Source organism: Nelumbo nucifera, chromosome 1 (genome assembly GCF_055504915.1).
Source record: "Nelumbo nucifera cultivar China Antique chromosome 1, China Antique-T2T, whole genome shotgun sequence".
Classification (NCBI taxonomy): domain Eukaryota; kingdom Viridiplantae; phylum Streptophyta; class Magnoliopsida; order Proteales; family Nelumbonaceae; genus Nelumbo; species Nelumbo nucifera.
Genome location: NC_142649.1, coordinates 108,144,183 through 108,168,176, shown reverse-complemented (window position 1 = coordinate 108,168,176; position 23,994 = coordinate 108,144,183). Strand labels below are relative to the sequence as shown.

The window sequence follows — 23,994 nt, the reverse complement described above, 5'->3', positions numbered from 1 at the left end:
ATTTGTAAAAAAAACGTACGAGTCCAAAAAAAATAGTATGGGTCCTGGATGGTATAGTTTCCAGTTGCCACTATTTATGAGCTGGGTAGTCTAACGGGCCGGGGCAGGCCGGCCCATTGTTTCTTGGTCTTTAGCATGATTTTGGGCCTGAGATTTGGACCCGAAATACTAGCTCAACTTTTTTATATAATAAAAATATATTTTACATTGTTTCTTTATTTTTCATCTTTTTTCTGAAAAGATAGTAAGATATTTTAATATTTTTATGTTTTGAGGTAATTTAATATAAATAAATTAATTTTATTGTTGAGTAAAATTATTTTTTTGACCAATTTGTAAGTCGGGCTTCGGGCCTGGGCTTCGAACTTTATACAAGAGCCGGATTCAGGCTCAAAATGTAGGCCCAATAGGCGGATCGCTTATAATCTTGGGCCTGAACGCGTTCTATTAATAAAGATGCAAATCACGGCTCGAACCCAGCCCGTGAACAGGTATAGTTGCCACTTGCCGGTAATGGTCCTCAGGTTGGGCGATGGGCTGGATTTATTCTAGTGGATACCAATCTGACGAAAGAGCGCTTCCTCCTGTCCTGCGTTGAGTCATTCATCTTCTTTCTGGAGTCAGGAGTCTGGACAGGAGAGGGATAGGTACTACCGTACTAGCTTTCTTGTGGGAGAGGGAGAGAACGAACCTAATGAGCTTAGCACTATTACAGGGCTACTCTTCTGCTGAAGAAGAGGAAGAAGAGCCGTTGTTAGATGAGAACTCCTCGGACGACGACATAGAAGATATCATCTCCAGCCGTTCGAGGGTCGAGAAAAGTTTGTTCGATCTCCCCAAGCCGTCCGGCAAATCATTGCTACCATCCGCGTTTGAGGCATTCTCCGAGGTACCTTTCATGCCCTTAGTTTACCCAATAGACGTTAAGCTAATTCCTCCTTTTGAATTTCCTATCCTACCTATTTATTATTTTTTTTTCCATTCCTTTTTTCTTCTGGTTCTTGGAGATTTCAGGACCTCCGGAGTTTCTTAACAATTCCGTCTCCGAACATGCTTCTGTTGACGACATCGACAAGACAAGGAGACGCGGTGGTCGGAAATATCATAGGGAGAAGAAGGATCTGCCTGCTGGTATAATTTGATTTGATTTTGTTATTGTATCCCTTGTTATGTTCTTTTGGGTTTCTTTCAGCTTTGAACGAATGGCAAAAGAAATAAAAACGCGTCCTTTCTAGTGTTTATTTCCCAAAACCTTGTCCCAACGGCTAATTGTCCTTGCATTCACAAGCTGAAAAGGAAAAGAAAAGTAAAAGAAGTATACACTATTTTGATTACTAATAGAGGAAGTATACGTTTTCTTCCTTGTTACTATTCCCCGTGTTGATTCTACTATTTAAGGGGGATTTTCTTTGGAAGGCCATTCTCAAGAAAAGTCAAGTGGGTAATTACAGTGTTGATATCCCTGTCTTTTACATTGGTTTCCAATTTTTCTTCATGTTGATGGAGTGTATTCTGCCGTTACTTCTTTTGTGTTTTTCTATCTATTGTCTCCGATGTTTGCACTTGAAAGGGTGGAAATCATTCTTATTTTTCTGGGTCCGATTTTCAGGAAGAAAATGTTTTGTTTTTTTTTTTTTTCATGTATTTGGTTGCATGAAGAAAGAGTAGGAGATTTCCATTTTTTCCCCCTGAAAATACAATGTATGTTTCCACTAAATGTCTTTTGTTCCAATTTCAAATAAGACAATTCTGCTCTTTTACTTGCGAAGAAAGGCGGCCTGTTAAAATTTGTTTATTATTTGTCCTCTCTTAGTTTGGTAATTATTTCCTTTTTTTTTCGAAACTGTAAGGTCAAGTATTTCATTAAAAAAAACCAACAACAATGAAGCCCTTGTACAATGAGAGATGAACAGAGGACAGCCCAGTGCACGAATAATTGGTAATTATTTCTAACAATCAAAGTATTTTGGACCATTGAAAGAAGAATTGGAAACACCGTTTATCACCTATGTTCTCATACCTTGATACTTATTAAAAGGCAGCCCAGTGCACGAGTATGTATGTATGCATTTTGTTCTTTACCATTTTATACTTTGTAAATTGTAACAGCTACTCCGTTTTATTAGTGCCTCCATTCATTCCCTCTTTTGCATGACCACACTATTTCAGCTGAACTTTCTTTTTTCTTATTAGCATTGGCTTCTATTCAGTGTTCCTTGAGTATGCCGATTTGTAGCCTTACATCCCCTTCACTTGCCACTCATCTGCTCATCCATCTTGACATCCTCTTTTTTGATACAACAATTGATATTTTATTAATCTTGAGTAAAAGATAAATATATACGTTAGGTGCCAAGACCCTGAAATATAGGTTAGCAATTGTTACCTAATCCTTCCCCTCCCCCACCCCATCCCCTTTTTTCTTATAAATTCAACTATCCATCATACAATGCCCAAGAATAGTTGATCCCTGTCACCCTTGTTTAGCATTGTGTCAAGTCAACCAAAGAGTTTTCTGATCTTGGAATCCATGAGTAAGTAATTATCAAATCTCTAGCCAGCTGCCTTATTTTCCTCCTAGTAGTTTTCTATTGCCACTAGCTTTTACTTCAATTCCCGAGCCAGTACACTACCACCTCTGAATCTCTCTTCACCACTAATTTAAGTGAACCCTCTCCACCTCCAGCATTCTCTTATTGACATGTGCTCACCTTCGCTTCAAATGATATATGGTAGCTGTATGAGACTTTTGAACAACATCTCCACTTGGCAACTCTAAGTTAAATAATTCATCAATATCAAAAATCTCTTGTTTCTGATGCTACATTTACTATCTAAATAATCTTCCTTCTATTAAAACCCTTTCAAAGTGTAGCATCCTTCTATAGTTCTAGCTTTGCATTTAACCCTCCTCTTCCCTTTCTGATATTTTACAAATTGGGAGACCAAAGCAAGAAGCTAGTGAAGCTCCAAAAATGACTCTGGAAACAGAAATTGGGTCATTGCACCATCAACCCAGTGCTAGTTAATAGCAGTGCTTAATTACTTATATTTTATGTTCCGTCTCTTGATTTTTGGTTTTGTATTTTGCACCTTTTTTTCTATTTTCTTTATATAATTTCTTTCCCCCTATTTTTATATAAAATCCATATTTTGTTCTACCATTCTTTTTTTCCTTTTTCTTCCTTGTTTGTTATTTTTATCACTAATATCTCTCTCTCTCTCTCTCTCACTCACTCACAAACACAACACACATATTTTTTTTTGATACACAAGGAAAAGCTTAACAAAACCTAGGAAAAGAGCTATCGATTACATCTGACAAGTGACAACAAGAGGAAATTTAGGGCCCCCAAAGAAGAGCACCTGACTTCAGCTGCAGAGAACGCTTCGTTGGCTAACCAGTCAACTACTTGATTTCCTTTTCTGTGAGTGCGATTGTAGGTGATGTTGATGTTGTTTTCTCGAGCAATATTCAAGCACTCTTCTTTGATTATGCTGCACCTCCACATAGTTGTTGCCGACCCCACAAGAGCATCAATTGTTGACTTCAAGTCACCTTCAATAATGTAGTTGCTAAAACCAAGCGCTTTGGCAAGCTTATGGGCATCAAGCCCAGCCCTCATTTCGGCTGACATTATTAGTTTTTCCACTTCTATCCGCCCCCTAGTTTCTAACAATGCATCCATTCCATAGACCATAAGTGCAATTTTCATCCTGTTTCCTAGATGCATCAAAGTTTATCTTAATCATTTCTGGGCTTGGTTGGTGCCACTTGACCCAAATTACAGTTTGACCTCTTTTGGGTGTACTCCTGGGCTTTTCTTACTATTTCTCAGGGCATATAAGAATTATTTTTAAATAATTTTTATTCCTGTTCTTCCAGATATATACCACATTAAAAAACTTATTTTTTTCCCACAACACCACAACACACATATTAATGTAAGATAAATGAAACCTACAATTTTTTTTTTTTGTCAAGGATAGAAAACTTCTTTTAATAAAAAAAAATGGTTTTAGAGCTCTAGGTGGCACTATTTTGCTTTTAATAGTTCACTTTTTTGGAGATAGGAAAAGGGTGGGGGGGGGGGTTAGGTCTTATGATTTTGGAATTTTCTTAGGAGTGGAAAGATTAGGTTTATTGGGCTGTGGATAACAATGGAGAAATATAAGAATTCTTTTAAGAATTCAAGATCAAGAAGTGACTATAATTAAGAAATTAATTCAAGAACTAGAAATCAAATTCAAGATTTAGGAATATCAGACTGGAAGGAAGAGCTATACTTTAAATTCAAGGAACTAGATTCATAAACGAAGCACATGATATCTTAAACAATAAATAGAAATATGGATAATTAAATTTAGGAGTCTCACCTCTACTGCAAGAATCATGAATAAGGCCTTAAGGAAGTCATCAACATCTGGAAGTTCTTGAGAGTTAGCACCGAAAGTCATATGAGTCCATATTGGCTTCACAATAGAACAAAGAAAATGTTTTTTTCCCTACTTTTTTTTTTGAAAGATGAAAATGAAATTTTATTGAACTGAGAAAAGATAGGCCAAGGGAGAGGTCCCCTTGATACTACTACAAAGGGTTATCCACTGAGACAATACATCAGAACATCAAAACAGACTGCAAGGCAAAGATTTTTTTTTCCTACTTTTGATATTGGAATGAATACATTTCTCTGGCTTCCCCTAGTTTGTTCTTTTGTTTACTTTTGTGAAGCAAAATTTATAGGATCCTAGACCAGCACAACAGTATGCAGACAACAACCAAAGCCCAGGCCCTGAAGGCAGTAGCTTAGGAAGAGTATCCCGTGTAGACCAGGAAGCCACATCAGCATAACTAACTCGACAGTCCCATGTGCATGGAGGCAGCTTGACAGTAGCCTGTTTTGATTCAATATAAATAGCATGAGAAACCCTACAAGTGCATGGAAAATATCTGAATCACTTTTCTTCTTCAACCTCTCTTCTTCTTCTTCTTCTCTCTACTATTCCATTTCAGGAGGAAGAGCTCCCTCGAAGAAGCTCATTAGAAGTGTTCTTATCAATTAGTATCAGAGCCAACGATCTAGGATGCCCAGCACCCACGCTAGCTCATCGGAAGAAAGGATGGATAGGATGGAAGGATAGCTCCACAAGCTAGACGGTGATTTGAAGAAAATGAAGGAGACCCTCTCTGTTTTCATATCTTAGTTTGAGAAAGGATCAGCACGATTGATGAAGGATGGCGAGCAGGAAGGCTCCAGTGGTGACAGCCAGCGGGTAGCCGGAGCTCCTCATGTCAGGAGTGCGAAAGTTAACTTCCCAGTCTTCTCAGGTGAGGATGATCCTGTCCCTTGGGTTAACCAAGCCGAACAATATTTTGAATACCAGGACATCCCTGCTTCTTAGAGGCTCCAACTCGTTTTGATTCACTTGGATGGAGAGGCCAACGTCTGGTACCAATGGTATTGGAGGTCTCACTCTCAACTGACTTGGCTCGACTTCATCGAAGCACTCATTGTGCGCTTCGGATCCTCTGGGTTTGATGATTTTGATGAAGCTCTTGCCAAGCTGCGACAGATGGTCTTGGTAAGAGAATACCAAAACCATTTTGAGAAACTGGCTTCTTGAGTTCATAGCTGGCCGGAGAATGCCTTAACGGGAAGCTTTGTTGGTGGGCTTAGGGAAGATATCAGGCTCGAAGTGAAAGCCATGTGACCTCCAATGGTGGTGGCTGCCATGGGGTTGGCTAGGCTTTTCGAAGAAAAGCTCGACCGATCCAAGAAGATGAGCCATCCCTTGGGCCCGCTCCTTAAAAACCTGCCCGGACCACCAATTAGACCAGAAAGGGCTTCGGTTCAAAGGGGACTTCTGGCTCGGATTGAACCAAGTACGCCCAGAACTGTGACCCGGGCCCTAGTTCCCATTAAAAAGCTTTCATGGGCTGAGATGCAGGCCTTTAGGGATAAAGGACTATGTTATAATTGTGAAGAGAAATTTGGCCCAGCGCATCGTTGTAAGGCCTAACAACTTTTTCTCTTGCAACCTGAGGAGGTTGAGAATGATTCCAAAGAAGCTGAGGATCCACCCATCGGGCCCACTAATTCAGATGACCCTGACTCCTATGAGGTTTCACTCCAGGCACTTACTGGAATTAAGGCCCCTCAGACAATGAAAATTCGGGGTTCCCTTATGGGTAGGGAGGTAGTGGTTTTTGTGGACAGTGGAAGCTCATTGAATTTTATTACTACCTGGCTGACTAAACAAACAGGGATAGCAGTGGAAGCCATAGACCCCTTTGCAGTCCACGTGGCCAACGGCCACAAAATTGTGTGACAGGATATGTAGACAGGTAGGACTGAGAATACAGGCATGCATCTTCAGTGTTGATTTGCACCCACTTGAATTTTTTGGGACTGATATCACCTTGGGCATCCCATGGTTGTGCCAAGTGGGCCCTATGTATTGTGACTGGGCCCAACTTACTATTGACATTGTCCTAAATGGGGTTCCTTACTGTCTCCAAGGGATGGAACCAAATGGCACCATTACTGATTCACCCAAGGCTGTGTTGAAATCTTGTCACGCCTATGGAAGTCCTACTTTCCTATGTCTGGGGGGTATGGGCCAGGGCCCAACTTTGACTGAATCGGGTGAAGGATTGGTTAACCCCAAAATGCAAATTCAACTACAGCAGCTTCTGAGTGATTTCTCAGATGTGTTTCAGGAACCCACTGCCTTACCTCTGGTACGTCTCCATGACCACAAAATTACCCTACAACCTGGGGCAGCTCCCACCAACGCAAGGCCTTTTCGCTACTCCCATTATCAGAGAATGGAGATAGAAAAGATGGTTAATGATCTGCTGGAGAAGAAATTTAAAATTTATTCAGCCTATCAAAAAAAAAAAAAAAAAAAGAAAGATGGGCAACTCTGTGTTGATTATTGTGCTCTTAACCACATTACTATGAAGGACAGGTTTCCCATTCCCCTTGTCGAAAAATTGTTTGATGAGTTGGGGCAAGCCGTGTTTTTCTCTAAGCTGGATTTACATTCAGGTTACCATTAGATACGTGTGCACCCTCTCGACATTCACAAGACAACTTTTAGAACCCTGGATGGTCTGTATGAATTTTTGGTTATGCCCTTTGGGCTTTCCAATTCTCCCTCCACTTTCCAAAGGCTTATGAATGAGGTTTTTAAACCACATCTGCGTCGCTTTATATTGGTTTTCTTTAATGATATTCTAGTCTACAGTCCATCGTGGCAGGATCATATGGAGCACCTTCACAGCACTTTGACTCTTCTCCGTAAGCACCAGCTTTATGCCAAAACAAGCAAGCGCTCTTTCGGTCAGACCCGTATCCAGTACTTAGGCCACATCATAGAGGGCGGAATAGTCTATACAGACCCAGAAAAAGTCAAGTGCATGGTTTATTGGGCCAGACCCACATCTCTGAAGTCCTTACGTGGGTTTTTGGGTCTGACTGGTTACTACAGGTGGTTTATTCAGGGATACAGCACCCTTGCAGTGCCTTTAACACAACTATTGAAGAAGAATTTGTTTGAGTGGAACCCCCAAGCTGAGCAAGCGTTTCAGTCCCTTAAGCAGGCGGTTACCTCTCCCCCCACTTTAATTCTGCCAGATTTTTCTAAAGAGTTTATTATCGAAACTGATGCCTCAGGTCAGGGTGTGGGTGCTGTATTAATGAAAGGAGGTCAGCCGGTCACTTATTTCAAGAAGGTTTTGCCCGGTCCAAGACCACTTATGAAAAAGAGTTGATGGCTATTGTACATGCCATCCAAAAGTGGTAGGCTTACTTGTTGGGCCGAAGGTTCACATTCAGGACAGACCACAGGAGCATCCGACACCTGTTGGATCAGCGTGTTCTCAGCCTGGAACAGCAGCGATGGGCTTACAAACTGCTGGGCATAGTTTTCAAGGTGCCAAGGCGAGGCCAAGGTTCAAAGTATTGATACGATACGAGTTTCGGCTGTATCGTATCAGCACTTAGAAACGGCCAAAACTCTATTTTTTTTATTTTTTTGGAAAGCTTATAACCTGTTTTTTATTATTAAAAAAATTGGGGATCCGGTGTTTCGGACCGTATCATTTTCAAAAGATACGATACGATACGCCCGATACGGGGCATATCGTATCGATACTTTGAACCATGGGCGAGGCTAGGCGATAGGGGGGCGCTTTGTCGCCTTGTCGCCTAGGCGATGGATTTTTTTAAGTGAAAAATACATATCCTAGGTAGTTCCCTAGGTTCCATAACCATCTTTCCTTAATAACTATCCATAATTTTCATAAGAAAATTATAAACTTCATGTTTATGTCTAGAAAGTCAACATATTTATGAGAAGAAAAAGAAGAAAGAAAAGAAAATTCAAAAAATATGGGGACTGAACCCCTATTTTTGTTATAGGAAAAGAAGAAAAGAAAAGGTGGAAGAAGAAGAAGATGTGGAGGAAGAAATGTGTTGATTAGACAAAACTTTAAGTTTTTCCCTTACTTATTGGTTCAAATTATGAAGTCTTTGAGGGTTCAATACAGCAGTTAGCAATGTTTGTGTTGGGACCCAAATACCTTCTTTGAACCCAACAAAGGGAGTGGAGCAGGCCACTACCCATCAGCAGTACTCAAGGAGGCAGAAAGGACAGGCGACAGAGCCTCAGAATTAGTTACACACACAGAGGGTGATTTTGCTGACAGAAGATATTCCCTCCATGATATTTCCCAGAGCTAGTTATCCTGCCAATCCGAGGATATTCCCTCTATGATTACACTTGTAGGCCAGCTATATAAGGCCATACTCTTACAATGAAAGGCATGAATGAATATCCCCTATTTCTTTCTCACTGAATCCCTCTTTTCCTACCTTCCCCTCTCTTCTTCCTCTCCACTTTCTGTTTCAGGAGGTTAAGCCACCCTCGAAGGGGCTTCCGAGGTGAGCGGTATCTCACCAAGTTGGTATCAGAGCAAGGTTGCAGACCAGCTATGCTGCAAACTCTACCATGGAAGATAGAGTCGACCAACTTGAGATTGGGTTCCACCAAGTACTGAACGAACTCATGGATCTCAAGGTGGTCATCTCTAACCTCGCCTTCCAACAACAGTCCGGCGAGACCAGTCAGCCAACAGGGGCCGACGCCTCTGTTTCCGGTAGCCAGGGAACTGGGGGTTACCCCGCCGGAAAGGTTACTAAAATCAATTTTCCAAACTTTTCCGGTGGAGATCCCATTCCTTGGATCTTCAGAGTAGAGAGATTCTTCGAGTATCATGAAACCCCTGCACACCAACGCGTCGCCATCGCCTCCATTCACCTAGAAGGAGACGCTATTCTCTAGCTCCAGTGGTATCGACAAACCCATCCTCAGGTAACTTGGGCGGAGTTCATGGAAGCTCTGTGCATCCGTTTTGGGCTGACGGCGTTCGTGGATTATGACGAACTCCTCACTCGACTAAAACAGACTGGGACAGTAGCAGACTACCAGCTCGAGTTCGAAAGAATGGCGACCAGAGTACACGGATGGCCGGAGAAGGCCTTGGTTGGGTGTTTTATGGGAGGTCTTAGAGAAGACATCCGCTTGGAAGTGAGAGCTCTTCGACCAGCGACAGTCATGGCGGCGGTGGGTATGGCTCGCTTGCAAGAAGAGAAGATTGATAGCATGTGCAGGACCAGCAAGCCATCCTATCTGAATGTGAGGGCTCTCTAGTGGGCCGAACAACAACCCCAGAAACAAGTTGGGGATTCTCAGAAGCCCATCTTACCCAGGCCCACTGTGCCTTTCAAGCGCCTCTCGTGGGCTGAGATGCAGGCCCGACGCGAGAAGGGCCTCTGTTACAACTGTGATTAGTTTGGGCCGGGCCATAAGTGCCGGGTCCAGCAAGTATTTCTCCTTCAAACAGAGGGAGAACCGGAGGGGACAAGACCAGAGCACATCGAAGACTGTGAGCTGATATCAGGCGAACCAGAACTTGTTGGAGCCGAGATCTCCCTACACACTCTCATGGGCCTCAACCCTCTTCAGTCCAAGCGAGTAGAAGGAAGATTGGTTGGCCGATCTGTGATGGTTTTAATTGACAGTGGCTCTACTTTGAATTTCATCACTTGCTGTTTGGCAAAGCAACTAGGTATGACTATACACCCCACTCCTCTCTTTTCAATCCATGTGGCAAATGGGAATCAAATGTTATGTGATGGTGTATGTAAGAAGGAAAGGATCCTCGTACAGGGCCATAATTTCGTGGTAGATCTCCACCCATTGGAAATCTCGGGGGCTGATATTATTTTGGGAATCCATTGGTTACGTGGCCTAGGTCCTGCACTGTGTGATTGGGCCAGAATGACAATGGATTTTTGCCAAAATGGACAGACCTGCCATTTGCAAGGGGTGCGGCCCCCTAGTTCTCGAGGTGATACTTTAGCCTCTATAATACGGGCCTCCAAGGATACTGGACAGCCCTTGTTTATGCACTTAGGCATTCGGCCCACAGTTTCAATTTTAAACAATCAGGACTGTGACCAACCCACTGAAGCCCAACACCAGACCCTAAGATCGATCCTCGATCAGTTTGGTGACATATTCAAGGAACCGAACCAGTTACCTCCACCCCGGGCCCATGACCATCAGATACCCCTCTTACCAGATTCCAAACCAGCCAATGTGAGGCCATATAGATACCCTTATTTTCAAAAGCTGGAAATTGAGAAGGCAGTAAAAGAGCTAATGGACAAGGGGCATATACAGACCAGCACCAGCCCGTTTTCATCCCCCGTACTCCTAGTGAAGAAGAAGGATGGTAGTTGGCGGTTTTGCATAGATTACCGGGCCCTGAATCAGATTACAGTGAAGGACAAGTTCCCAATACCCCTCATTGATGAACTGTTGGACGAGTTAGGGGAAGCACAAGTGTTCTCCAAACTGGACCTGCGGTCCGGGTATCATCAGATCCGGGTTCACCAGGCTGATGATATCCACAAGACAGCCTTTAGGACCCACGATGGCCATTATGAGTTTCTGGTTATGCCGTTTGGTCTTACCAACGCCCCCCTCCACCTTTCAGGCCCTCATGAATGACATCTTCAGGCCTTTCCTAAGGCAATTTATTCTGGTACTTTTTGATGACATCTTGGTTTACAGCAAGGATTGGGGCACCCATATGAAACATCTGAAGCTTACCCTCACAATTCTGAGAGAGCACCAGTTGCATGCCAAATTGACAAAGTGCTCCTTTGGACAAAGACAGATTCAGTACTTAGGTCATGTGGTTGCTGCAGGGCGGGTCACGGCAGACCCAAAAAAGATAGATGCCATCCAAAAATGGCCCAAGCCCACTACTGTAAAGGCTCTCAGGGGTTTTCTTGGGCTTACCGGTTATTATAGGCGCTTCATTAAGGGGTATAGGCTTATGGCCGCCCCTCTAACACGCCTGTTAAAGAAGGATTCTTTTGGGTGGGCTGATGATGCCCAACGGGCCTTTGAAGACTTGAAGATGGCAGTTTCTAGCCCTCCAGTCCTCACTCTTCCGGATTTCTCTCAGCCCTTTGAGATAGAGTGTGATGCATTGGGTGTCGGAGTGGGGGCCGTTCTGATGCAGAAGGGGCAACCCATTGCTTATTTCAGCAAGGCTCTCTCAGCAGCTCACCAAAATCAGTCCACCTATGTCAAGGAAATGATGGCCGTGGTAATGGCAGTACAGAAATGGCGTACATACCTATTGGGACGCCAATTTATCATAAGGACAGACCAACAAAGTTTGAAGTACATAGCAGAACAAAGGGTGCACACCCCGGAGCAGCAAAAATGGCTTAGTAAACTAATGGGATTCGACTATCACATCGAGTATAAACCTGGGCTTGCCAACAAAGTAGCTGATGCCTTATCACGGGTAGAAGAGCTGGCCCAACTAACCTGCTCTCAGCCCAGTTTTCCCTTATTTGAAGCTATACGGCAAGAAGCCAAATCTGATCCATAGCTACAAGACATCAGGGAAAAGTGGAAACGTGACCCTTCTCAGGTTCCAGGTTACCAAATTGTGGGACCTGATCTCTTCTTCAAGGGTAGTGATGAGGGCAGATTTGGCCCTCCAGTGAAATTGCGACACGTGGCACCTCGTGACAACTAGGCAAACACCCAGGCAACAACTATCCAAATTGGTGTCCCCCCCGGGCACTGGTCTGGCTGGCCTGGCGCGACCTGCACGCGGCCTACGGGCGGCCTGCAAGCGGCCTGGCGCGGCTTGCGCGCGACCTGGCGGCCTACGCGCGACCTGGCGTTGCCTGCGCGCGGCCTGCGCGTGACCTGGCGGCCTGAGTGCGGCCTGCGCGACCTGGCAACCTGGCCCGGACATAGGCGCCGACCTGGCAACCTGGCCCGGAAACAGGCGCCGACCTTACAACCTGGCCCGGACACAGGCGTCGACCTGGCAACCTGGCCCGGACACCGACCCGCCGACAGACACAGGCGCCGGCCTGGCAACATGGTCCGGACACCGACCCGCTGACTGACACAGGTGCTGACCTGACGACCTGGCCCGAACACAGGCGCCGACTTGGCAACCTGTCCCGGACACCGGCCCGCCGACACAGGCGCCGGCCTGGCAACTTGGCCCGGACACCGACCCGCCGACTGACACAGGCGTCGACCTGACAACCTGGCCTAGGCGCCGACCTGGCCACCTGACACAAGCGCCAGCCTGACAACCTCGAGGAGTTCATCACCGTACCCTGGTTCTGACGGGATATGACGTCTTATCGTTTGAAGGCTTTTCACCCACCTAACCCGCGAGGGCACCACTATATAAGGACTCCGACCCCCAAAGCCAAAGGGGAGAAAAAAGGATGGTAACCCCCGCTCTCTAGCTCTCTCATTTCTCTCCAAGCCCTCTGTAATCAGAATGCTAACTTAGGCATCGGAGAGTCCCCACCGGGAAAATACCCCCGGGTCCTCTGATTCAGTTCTCGCAGGTCCCTCAGCTCCCGCTGCCTACAAAGGAGAGAAAATCACCTCACGCGGAGGGTAGTCGGATTGCGCTGCACCAGGGAGCTCCACCATCCTCTAAGTTGCAGACCGCCTAGGAGCAAGTCAAGTGACGAGTCCACCAGGCAGTTCGCCACCAGGCAGCTCGCCACCAGGCAGTTCGCCACCAAGCAATTCGTCACCAAGCAGTTCTCCCCCAGGGAGTTCGCCACCAGGGAGTTCACCACCAGGCAGTTCGCCACCAGGCAGTTTGCCACCAGGCAGTTTGCCACCAGGCAGTTTGCCACCAGGCAGTTCGCCACCAGGCAGTTTACCACTAGGCAATTCGCCACCAGGCAGTTTGCCACCAGGCAGTTTGCCACCAGGCAGTTCGCCACCAGGCAGCTCGCCACCAGGTAGCTCGCCACCAGGTAGTTCGCCACTAGGCAGTTCGCCATCAGGCAGTTCGCCACCAGGCAGTTCGCCACCAGGCAGTTCGCCACCAGGCAGTTCGCCACCAGGTAGTTTGCCCCCAGGCAGTTCGCCACCAGGGAGTTCTCCACCAGGCAATTCGTCCCCAGGCAGATCGCCACCAGGGAGCACCACCAGGCAGTTCGCCACCCGGCAGTTCGTCACCAAGTAGCTCTCCACCAGGGAGCTCGCCACTGGGCAGTTCGCCACCAAGCAGTTCGTCACCAGGCTGTTCTCCCCCAGGGAGTTCGCCACCAAGTAGCTCATCACCAAGGCACGTCACCACCAGGTCAAACAACGAGGTACTTAGCCAAAAAATTTATACATCACAAAAAATGGTACGTGACCAAAAACGGTTACATCAATTGGCGCCGTCTGTGGGAAAACGCTACGAAAAGCCAAGTTCTCATCCTACAAAAGCTAAGTTCTCATCTTACCAAAGCTAAGTCCTCACTTTTTTGAAGCTATCACTTTATAGTTTACATTTTTTATGAACTCAAAAACTATGCAGGGAGCTAACAGACTAAGTAGCTCTACCAACCTTACTTTCAATTCAGATAATGCCTCATCAGTCCTCTCCGCAAGGTCCCCCCTACAAAGATGAGCTCTTCGTGGCTTCCGCGGGAGTTGACGGCCAACAGACTACATAGGCGCCCTTACCGGTCGAGCCTTCCAAGGCTCCCGTGTGAGCTGGCGACCTGAAGTTAGTAGTGCTGCCCCGAAGGTCGAGCTCCTAGTAGCTTCTTGTAGGAGTGGGTGACCGGCATTACGAAGCTGATGCAGCACAATCATAGCTCGACACCTCACAGGCAAAGCCTACGGGCCACATTACTGCTTAAGACCCGGTCGCCTCTCCGACACGGGCAAAGTCAAAAATGAGTAGACTACGAGTCACTCCCAAAAGCCTACGGGCCACATTACTGCTTAAGACCCGGTCGCCTCTCCGGCACGGGCAAAAGTCAAAAAAGAGGACTACGAGTCACTCCCAAAAGCCTACGGGCCACATTACTGCTTAAGACCCGGTCGCCTCTCCGGCACGGGCAAAAGTCAAAAAAGAGTAGACTACGAGTCACTCCCAAAAGCCTACGGGCCACATTACTCCTTAAGACCCGGTCGCCTCTCCGGCACGGGAAAGTCAAAAAAGAGTAGACTACGAGTCACTCCCAAAGCCTACGGGCCACATTACTGCTTAAGGCCTGGTCGCCTCTCCGGCACGAGCAAAAGTCAAAGAAGAGTAGACTACGAGTCACTCCCAAAGCCTGCGGGCCACACTATTGCTAAATATCTAGTCGCTTCCTCAGCAGGAACAAAATCAGCAAAAGTGAACTATAAGTTGCCCTAGAGCCTAAGGGTTACACTACTGAACTGGCGGAGACCCCCTCGTCTTACTGGCAGCTCCCAAAGCCTAAGGAATTGGATCAAAACTTACTAGCTCGTCGACTTACGGGCCAAAAGAAATCTACTCCCTTCGTTGAGTTACTCTCAGCTCGGGAGTGGGGGGCAATTGATGAGGGCAGATTTGGCCCTCTAGTGAAATTGCGACACGTGGCACCTCGTGACAACTAAGCAAACACCCAGGCAACAACTTACCAAGTTGGTGCCCCCTCCGGGCACAGGTCTGGCTGGCCTGGCGCGACCTGCACGCGGCCTGGCGCGGCCTGCGCACGACCTGGCACGGCTTGTGCGGCCTGGCGCGGCCTGCGAGCGACCCGGCGCGGCCTGCGCGTGACCTGGCGCGGCCTGCGAGACCTGGCCGGATCAGCCTGCCAAAGGCGCCGACCTGGCAACCTGGCCCGGACACAGGCGCCGACCTGGCAACCTGGCCCGGACACCGACCCGCCGACAGACACAGGCGTCGGCCTGGCAACCTGGCCCGGACACCGACCCGTTGACTGACACAGGCGCCGACCTAACGACCTGGCCCGGACACAGGCGCCGACCTGGCAACCTGGCCCGGACACCGACCCGCCGACACAGGCGCCGACCTGTTATCCTGGTCCGGACACTGACCCGCCGACTGACACAGGCGCCGACCTGACAACCTGGCCCAGGCGCCGACCTGTCCGCCAGACACAAGCGCCAGCCTGACAACCTCGAGGAGTTCATCACCGTACCCCGGTTCTGACGGGATATGACGTCTTACCGTTTAAAGGCTTTTCACCCACCTAACCCGCGAGGGCACCACTATATAAGGACTCTGACCCCCAAAGCCAAAGGGGAGAAAAAAGGATGGTAACCCCCGCTCTCTAGTTCTCTCATTTCTCTCCAAGCCCTCTGTAATCATAATGCTAACTTGGGCATCGGAGAGTCCCCGCCGGGAAAATACCCCCGGGTCCTCTGATTCAGTTCTCGCAGGTCCCTCAGCTCCCGCCGCCTACAAAGGAGAGAAAATCACCTCACGCGGAGGGTAGTCGGATTGCGCTGCACCAGGGAGCTCCACCATCCTCTGAGTTGCAGACCGCCTAGGAGCAAGTCAAAGGGGAGAAAAAGGATGGTAACCCCCGCTCTCTAGCTCTCTCATTTCTCTCCAAGCCCTCTGTAATCAGAATGCTAACTTAGGCATCGGAGAGTCCCTGTCGGGAAAATACTTCCGGGTCCTCTGATTCAGTTCTCGCAGGTCCCTCAGCTCCCGCCGCCTACAAAGGAGAGAAAATCACCTCACGCGGAGGGTAGCCGGATTGCGCTGCACCAGGGAGCTCCACCATCCTCTGAGTTGCAGACCACCTAGGAGCAAGTCAAGTGACGAGTCCACCAGGCAGTTCGCCACCAGGCAGCTCGCCACTAGGCAGTTTGCCACCAAGCAGTTCGTCACCAAGCAGTTCTCCCCTAGGGAGTTCGCCACCAGGCAGTTCGCCACCAGGCAGTTTGCCACAAGGCAGTTCGCCACCAGGCAGCTCGCCACCAGGCAGTTCGCCATCAGGCAGTTCGCCATCAGGCAGTTCGCCACCAGGGAGTTCCCCACCAGGTAGTTTGCCACCAGGCAGTTTGCCACCAGGCAGTTCGCCACCAGGCAGTTCGTCACCAGGGAGTTCGCCACTAGGCAGTTTGGCCCCAGGCAGTTCGCCCCCAGGTAGTTCGCCACCAGGCAGTTCGCCCCCAGGCAGTTCGCCCCCAGGGAGCACCACCAGGCAGTTCGCCACTAGGCAGTTCGCCACCCGGCAGTTCATCACCAAGTAGCTCTCCACCAGGGAGCTCGCCACCGGGCAGTTCGCCACCAAGCTGTTCGTCACCAAGCAGTTCTCCCCCAGGGAGTTCGCCACCAAGTAGCTCATCACCAAGGCACGTCACCACCGTGTCAAACAACGAGGTACTTAGCCAAAAAATTTTTACATCACAAAAAATGGTACGTGACCAAAAACGGTTACATCAGGTAGGTTTGTGGTTGCTCCAAATTCCACCCACAAAACTGAACTGCTACGGTTGTTTCATGATTCCGCGTTGGGAGGACATTCAGGGGTGCTACGGACCCTAAAAAGACTCAGCGGTCACTACCATTGGGTAGGAATGCGCAAGGATGTGTTGCATTATGTATCAGAATGCCCAACTTGCCAACAACAGAAATACTCCTCACAGTCACCCGCGGGCCTTCTACAATCCCTCAAGATTCCAGAGCAAGTGTGGGAAGACCTCTCCATGGATTTCATCACGGGACTTCCTCGTTCTGCAGGAAAAGAGGTCATCATGGTAGTGGTTGACCGCCTCACCAAGTATAGCCATTTCTCAGCTTTGCCTCACCCTTACACTGCAGCAATGGTGGCCGACATTTTCATACGGGACGTGGCAAAACTGCATGGAACACCAAGATCCATTGTCTCGGACCGTGACCCTGCCTTCCTAAGTTCATTTTGGAAGGAGTACTTTAGATTGCAAGGAACCCGACTGCACCCATCCACCAGCTATCACCCGCAAACTGATGGACAGACTGAAGTCATTAATCGATGCTTAGAAGCCTACCTTAGATGCTTCATAGGGGAGAAGCCTAGACAATGGGCCCACTGGCTTCCGTGGGCAGAATACTGGTACAACTCAACTTATCAGTCAGCCGCAGGGATGACACCCTTCAAGGCCCTATACGGCAGAGAACCCCCTCCCATATTACCCTATGAATATGGGTCGTCCAAGGTGGCAGAAGTAGAGACTCGCCTACTGGAAAGAGACGAGATTCTTGGACTGCTCAAGGTCAATTTGACAAAGGCCCAGCAACGAATGAAGATCAGCTGACTCTCATCACCGCCCATTAGAGTTTCAGGTGGGTGATTTTGTCTACCTTAAGCTCCAACCTTACCGCCAGGTCTCAGTGGTAAGACGGGCTTGGCACAAGCTAGCTCCCAGGTATTATGGGCCCTACAAGGTGCTGGAAAGAGTGGGCCCTGTTTCTTACAGATTGGACCTCCCTGCTACCTCGAAGCTTCATCCGGTGTTTCACATCTCTCTTCTCAAGAAGGCTGTGGGAAATCATACTCCTATCTCATCTAGCTTACCCCAATTCACTGAAGAAGGGGACATTTACACAGAGCCCATCAAAATTGTGGATTTCCGATGGGTTCAACGAGGTGGGCAGGTTGTACCAGAAGCCAAGGTAGAATGGGCCGGGCTGCTCCCAGAAGATGCCACCTGGGAATCTTATCTGAGGCTAAATGAGAGGTTCCCGAACCTAGACCTTGAGGGCAAGGTCAATGCTAAGGAGGGAGGAATTGTTGGGACCCAAATACCTTCCCCGAACCCAACAAAGGGAGTGGAGCAGGCCACTACCCATCAGCAGTACTCAAAGGAGGCAGAAAGGACAGGCGACAGAGCCTCAGAATTAGTTACACACACAGAGGGTGATTCTGCCGACAGAAGATATTCCCTCCATGATATTTCCCAGAGTTGGTTATCCTGCCAATCAGAGGATATTCCCTCTATGATTACACCTGTAGGCCAGCTATATAAGGCCATACTCTTACAATGAAAGGCATGAATGAATATCCCCTGTTTCTCTCTCACTGAATCCCGCTTTTCCTACCTTCCTCTCTCTTCTTCCTCTCCACTTTCTGTTTCAAGAGGTTAAGCCACCCTCGAAGGGGCTTCCGAGGTGAGCGGTATCTCACCAGTTTGTGTTGATTAAACCCTAACAAATAAGAAAATAATAAAAAGCAATTAGTTTATAAACACAAAAAATGAATATTTTTGTTTAATAATGTCTATTTTATAATTATAATCTCAAAAAAGTAACAATATGAAAGTATTTTATAAGACTATACAAAACTGCTAGGCGACTGGGCGAGGTGAGCCTCCAAAGGCGCCTTGTCGCCTTGACAACTATGCTGCTGGGGTATGATTTCCATATAGAGTATAAACCGGGTTCAGCTAACTCGATGGCTGACAGCCTGTCCCTAGCCGCGGAACTACACTCATTGGGTCTCTCCCAGTCCACTTACCCTCTGCTAGACCAGATAAAGGCAGAGGCCCATCGAGACCCAATTCTGTCATAGATCTGCTCCAAGTGGGAACTGGATCCAGCTTCTGTGCCTGGGCATACCGTGATGGATTCTACTCTATTTTACAAGGGGAGGTTAGTGGTGGCATTGCCCTTTGTTCACTATGGGGATTTGCTATGTATTTTCCATGATTCCACATTAGGGGGTCATTCCGGAGTTTTTTGTACCTATAAGAGGCTATCGAATCATTATTATTGGAGAGGAATGAAGTCCATGGTCCGACAGTATGTGGCCCAATGCTCCATCTACCAACAACAAAAATATAGTACTCAACTTCCTACAGGCCTGTTACAACCTCTCCCCATACCGGACAAGGTTTGGGATGACATAACCATGGATTTTATCACTGGGTTACCTAAGTCTCAAGGGAAATCTGTTATACTAGTTGTGGCGGACATGTTGAGCAAGTATGCCCATTTCGTAGCTCTCTCACATCTGTACACAGCAGCGGTGGCCAGGGCCTATGTTCAGGAGGTAGCCAAACTACATGGCACCCCCAACTCTATACTCACTGATAGGGACCCACTGTTCATGAGTCATTTCTGGGAAGCTTACTTCTAGGCTCTAAGGGTTCGAATGGTGCACACAACCAGTTACCATCCGCAAACTGATGGACAGTCTGAAGTGGTCAACCGTTGTTTGGAAACCTATTTACGGTGTTTCATGGTGACAAGCCTAAACAGTGGACTACATGGTTCCCATGGGCCGAATTCTGGTATAACACTTCCTTCCAGGTATCAGCAGGTACTACTCCATTTAAAATCCTTTATGGTGCGATCCTCCTGCTGTGTTACCCTATGAGAAGGGATCTACTGCTGTAGCTGAAGTAGAAGAATAGCTCTCCACTAGAGACAAGGTGCTCAAGGACCTGAAGTTAACACCTGCAGGAAGCCCAACAGAGCATGAAGCTCTCCTATGATAAAAAACACAGAGAATTGGAGTTTCAGGTTGGAGACTATGTATACCTTAAGCTTCAGCCATATAGACAAATTTCTGTGGTGTCTCAACCTTGACAGAAACTTGCACCACACTACTTAAGTTAGCTGAGAGGGTGGGACAGGTGGCCTATAGGTTGGATCTACCGGCTGGTTTCAAATTGCACCCAGTGTTCCATGTGAGTCTGCTGAAACCATGCCTATCCCCTTCAGCCAGAGTTAGCAGCTCTCTACCTCAGTTCTCAGACGAAGGGTCTCTCTTGCTGGAACCCCAGTCTGTGCATGGCTTCAGATGGGTGAGATCTGGTTAAAAAAAGGTCCAACAGGCTCTGGTTAAGTGGAAGAACCTTCCAGTTGAAGATGCAACATGGGAGGACATCTCAAGACTGCAGTTACAATTCCCTGATTTCAACCTTGAGGACAAGGTTGAATCTAAAGCGGGTGGGGTCGATAGGATCCTGGACCAGCACTACAGTATGCAGGCAACAACCAAAGCCCAGGCCCAACAACCTCCAAATCTGATTACCGAAGGCAGTAGCTCAGGAAGAGTACCCCGTGTAGTTCAGTTCATCAAGTTCGTCTACACCAGGAGGCCACATCAGCATAACTAACTCAAGAGTCCCATGTGCATGGAGGCAGCTTGACAGTAGCCTGTTTTGATTCAATATAAATAGCATGAGAAACCCTATGAGTGCATGGAAAATATTTGAATCACTTTTCTTCTTCAACCTCTCTTCTTCTTCTTCTTCTTCTCTCTACTATTCCATTTCAGGAGGAAGAGCTCCCTCGTAGAAGCTCATTAGAAGTGTTCTTATCAAAAATAGATGCTTAAAAAATGAGAGTTCTATTTCCTTTTATTTCACAAGCTACTTATCAAATTTCTTCACAGAATACAATTTCTGAGATTTTTGCCATTTTGCTTTCCAGAGTAGCAATACTACTTCCTAAAGCTTGTCCAAGTGCACCTTGTGTTACAAGTCAGTCATTGTTCAACCATTAAAGGACAAGAGCAAGACATGAGTGCATGGATGTATAACGCCAAAGGTTACAAACTAGCTAGCTGGTTTCTCAAGGTTGTTCTGTGTTCAACCTCAAAACTTCACCTAATAGTTGTAAAGGCGATGCCTAAGCGCCCACCTAGGCATAGGTGATGCCCTAGGTGATAAGGTGTTATTGGAGGGTTGCCTTGCCCAAACGCCTACATATTTATATGTAAGACACCACAAAATATTTTTTATATTTTTATTTTCTGTTATTAATAGTAATGCAATAGATATTATTAGACTAAATTATTCATATTGTGGGTTTATAGTATTAATATTATTATTCTTATACTAGTTTTTTTTTATTATTTTCTTATTTGTTTGGGTTTAATCGGCACACAAGTCAGTAACATAGTGTTAAACCCTTTAGGACTTTAAAACCTGAATTGATAAAGATCACTATTTATTTTGTATGTTTTCTTTTCTTTCTTATTTTTCTTCTCACAAATATGTTGATTTTCTATCTTGGGTTTATACTTATTTCACGAGGATTATGGTAATTATTAGTTAAAGATCACTATTTATTACTATGAAACTAATAAGAAAGAAATTTTCCAAATTATTTTATGTCTGACACATGTGCTCTCTTCTCTTGAGCTGTATTGTCAACGTAGAGATTGCTCTAGTTAATTTTAGGCCTCAGAAATCCCTTCCATGGACTCTTGCACTTTGCTCACTTGAGTCAGCATGGGGCTCTCTGTCCTTTGGCTTGGCAGTTGTTTCTCATCTTCCTAATGAAGAATGCCATCTCAACGTTGTTTACTTAGCTAAAAATTTGCACATATTCCATTGCTCCCAAATTATTTCCCTAACTATACTCCCACAGTTCCACTTGAAATCCAACCCTTCCATCCAGACAGACAAGAAAAGAGAAGCAAAAGAAATGTAAAGAAAGTTAAAACAAATTGAAAACTCTGGACAATTTCCCTAAACCAGAACTTCTAGGAGAAAAAGAACATTTGTTGCTTTGGTTTTCATGCTGTGTGATAGGGAGAATGTCAGGCCAAGAACATGGCTAGGACCAAATTTATGATGCTCCTCAACTTGTGTAACGTCTGACCTAGACTACATGGGCAGATAGTGCCAACCTGCTCTTGACTTGGAAATTTATCAATTATGGAATGTGATGATAATGTAGAATTTGACAAAATTCTAGATCTTATCCTCGTGTGTTATCTTATCCTCGTGGGTAAAGGACAAAAGGAAAAAAGGTAGATGGTGGATGATTCGAATTAATAATAGCTTGTAAAGTTTAATTTTCCAATTCTATGTTTTGAAGAGCCGTCTGTTATTGGAGTTCAAAGATCCATACTATATTTTCAATGAGAAAGATATTTGCATTTGATTTAAGTTACCAACATTTTTCTCATTTAGTATTTCATTAAGAAATAACCCAAAGATGCAATGTTATTTCGCTTTTAGGAGTTGTAATGGAGGCAAAGGCTCAACTAGTTGGCATTCATGATCGAGTAAGAAGTGATACTGATGGAAACTTGCCTCCCAAATCCTCTGTTCCACCACAGAAAGGTTCTATGAATACAGTATCTGGAGAGGGAAAGCGTGTGCCTTCTGCAACCGTTCCTGATGCTAAAGATGCTTCAGAGCTACTCAGGTACCTATCTTGTTTGAAATGTTTATAGCTGATGAATAGGTGATTAAATGTATTCTCATTCTTTTTGATCAATGATTAAATGTCTTCTCATTCCATTCTTTTTTAGAGTTTTAGGGGAATGCTCAGATTGGGATTCATTCAACTCATATGAATTCTGTTTTTTCTAGATGTGTGGGATACTGGCCATCCACCCTTACTGATCAAAAAGAAAAAAAAGAGAGATTATGATTTACTTTTCTTTTTGGCATGTTATTTCACTCATTTGAGTTCATGAATTGATGAGTAGGATATCGTGATCTATCCTTTTTTCATATTTGCTAAAACCATCTGTTGCTTCTCTATGTTCCAGGATGTGCTTGCAATGTGGAATACCGAAAACTTACTCGAACACACGAGGCATGGTCTGTCCAGTATGTGGTGATCGCCCTCCTGTGGACAAAAGTAAAGAAACCGAAAAGAAAAAGGGATCCGCTATCAAGGAAAAGGAGAAGAATAAGAGATTTAAAGGCCAGTCAACTCACTCTACTTGGAAGAGTGAAACAGAGATGCAGCTCCGGCAGCAATTTGATTAGTGCAGACTTGGAAACGTGGCTTACAGTTTGGCTGGGATGTGTAAACTGTAAAATGCTTCATAATTTCAATAGAACCAATATTGAATTAAATCAACGTCTCAGAGAAGACATTGTGTGCTTTTTTATTTTTGTTTTTAATTAGCAATGTTGTATTTACAGTAGATGAGGGTACTTTTAATGCAGGATACTGAATTCGACTTAATTTCAGGATGATGGACTCTACGTAATTCATCTTCAATCTCTAATTAGCAAAGAAGTGGGTAGGACATCCGGAGTGGTTCAAGTCGGGTACGTAATTATATATCCACAACTAGTAATTAATATTTATCCCATCTCTCAAAGTCCAGTCCATCGTCAACTCACGTGCTTACATTTCTTTCCAACTTAGAGAGGCAGAAACTCCCTTTGTTTGCATTGGTTATGGACTAATGGGAAGTTGGATTTTATGTGTTTAAAGGTTCTCTTTAGAACAACACAAGCCATATTGCTCTGAGTGAGCCTTTCTGTTCTGTGTGAGCGGCTTAGAGCAAGGTTGAATCTTCATCCTTTTGAGTGAGTTTTCCTTCGTTCTCCTTGGAAAGGAAGACGAAATAGAGTTATTAAGCTTGGATGAGAAATGCAAACTTTGCCTCTATAGCCAAGTAATCTTTGATAAGCCTTTAAAAATGCGTATGGTGTAATTGAACGAGTGAAGAATATGTGGAAGAAGAAAATCCATAGCTACGTTTTTTTTTCATAATCTTCAAGAGGGAGAAGGATCGAAAGAGGGTCCTCAAGAACCAGCCATGGTTGTTCAAGGACTACCCAATCCTCTTCAGGAAGTGGGAACCAGATCTTAAATACAGTTCTATGAGCTTTGACTTGCTGAATAAGTGAATATCACTGTAAGGATACTAGACCTCCTAATAGAGTGCATGT

The 23,994-nt window shown here is 45.8% G+C and overlaps 1 protein-coding gene across 1 annotated transcript; it reads left to right on the top strand.

The window, feature by feature from the left end:
* Window positions 1–539: 539 nt before the first annotated feature.
* On the top strand, window positions 540–23,278 carry LOC104605955 (plant/protein). The gene is made up of 4 exons (XM_010270920.3): window positions 540–889; window positions 1,008–1,131; window positions 22,315–22,504; window positions 22,854–23,278. Exons 1-4 carry the CDS (start codon window positions 695–697, stop codon window positions 23,074–23,076), a joined length of 732 nt encoding a protein of 243 aa, XP_010269222.1. The 5' UTR covers window positions 540–694; the 3' UTR covers window positions 23,077–23,278.
* The last annotated feature ends 716 nt before the right edge of the window (window positions 23,279–23,994 follow it).

What these genes read in the sequence shown, in the direction of transcription:
- LOC104605955 (XM_010270920.3), top strand. Translation starts at nt 695, where the DNA reads ATGAGCTTAGCACTATTACAGGGCTACTCTTCTGCTGAAGAAGAGGAA. An exon ending in CGTTTGAGGCATTCTCCGAG is followed by an intron (nt 890 to 1,007) that starts GTACCTTTCATG and finishes TGGTTCTTGGAG; the next exon opens with ATTTCAGGACCTCCGGAGTT. An exon ending in GATGCTTCAGAGCTACTCAG is followed by an intron (nt 22,505 to 22,853) that starts GTACCTATCTTG and finishes TCTATGTTCCAG; the next exon opens with GATGTGCTTGCAATGTGGAA.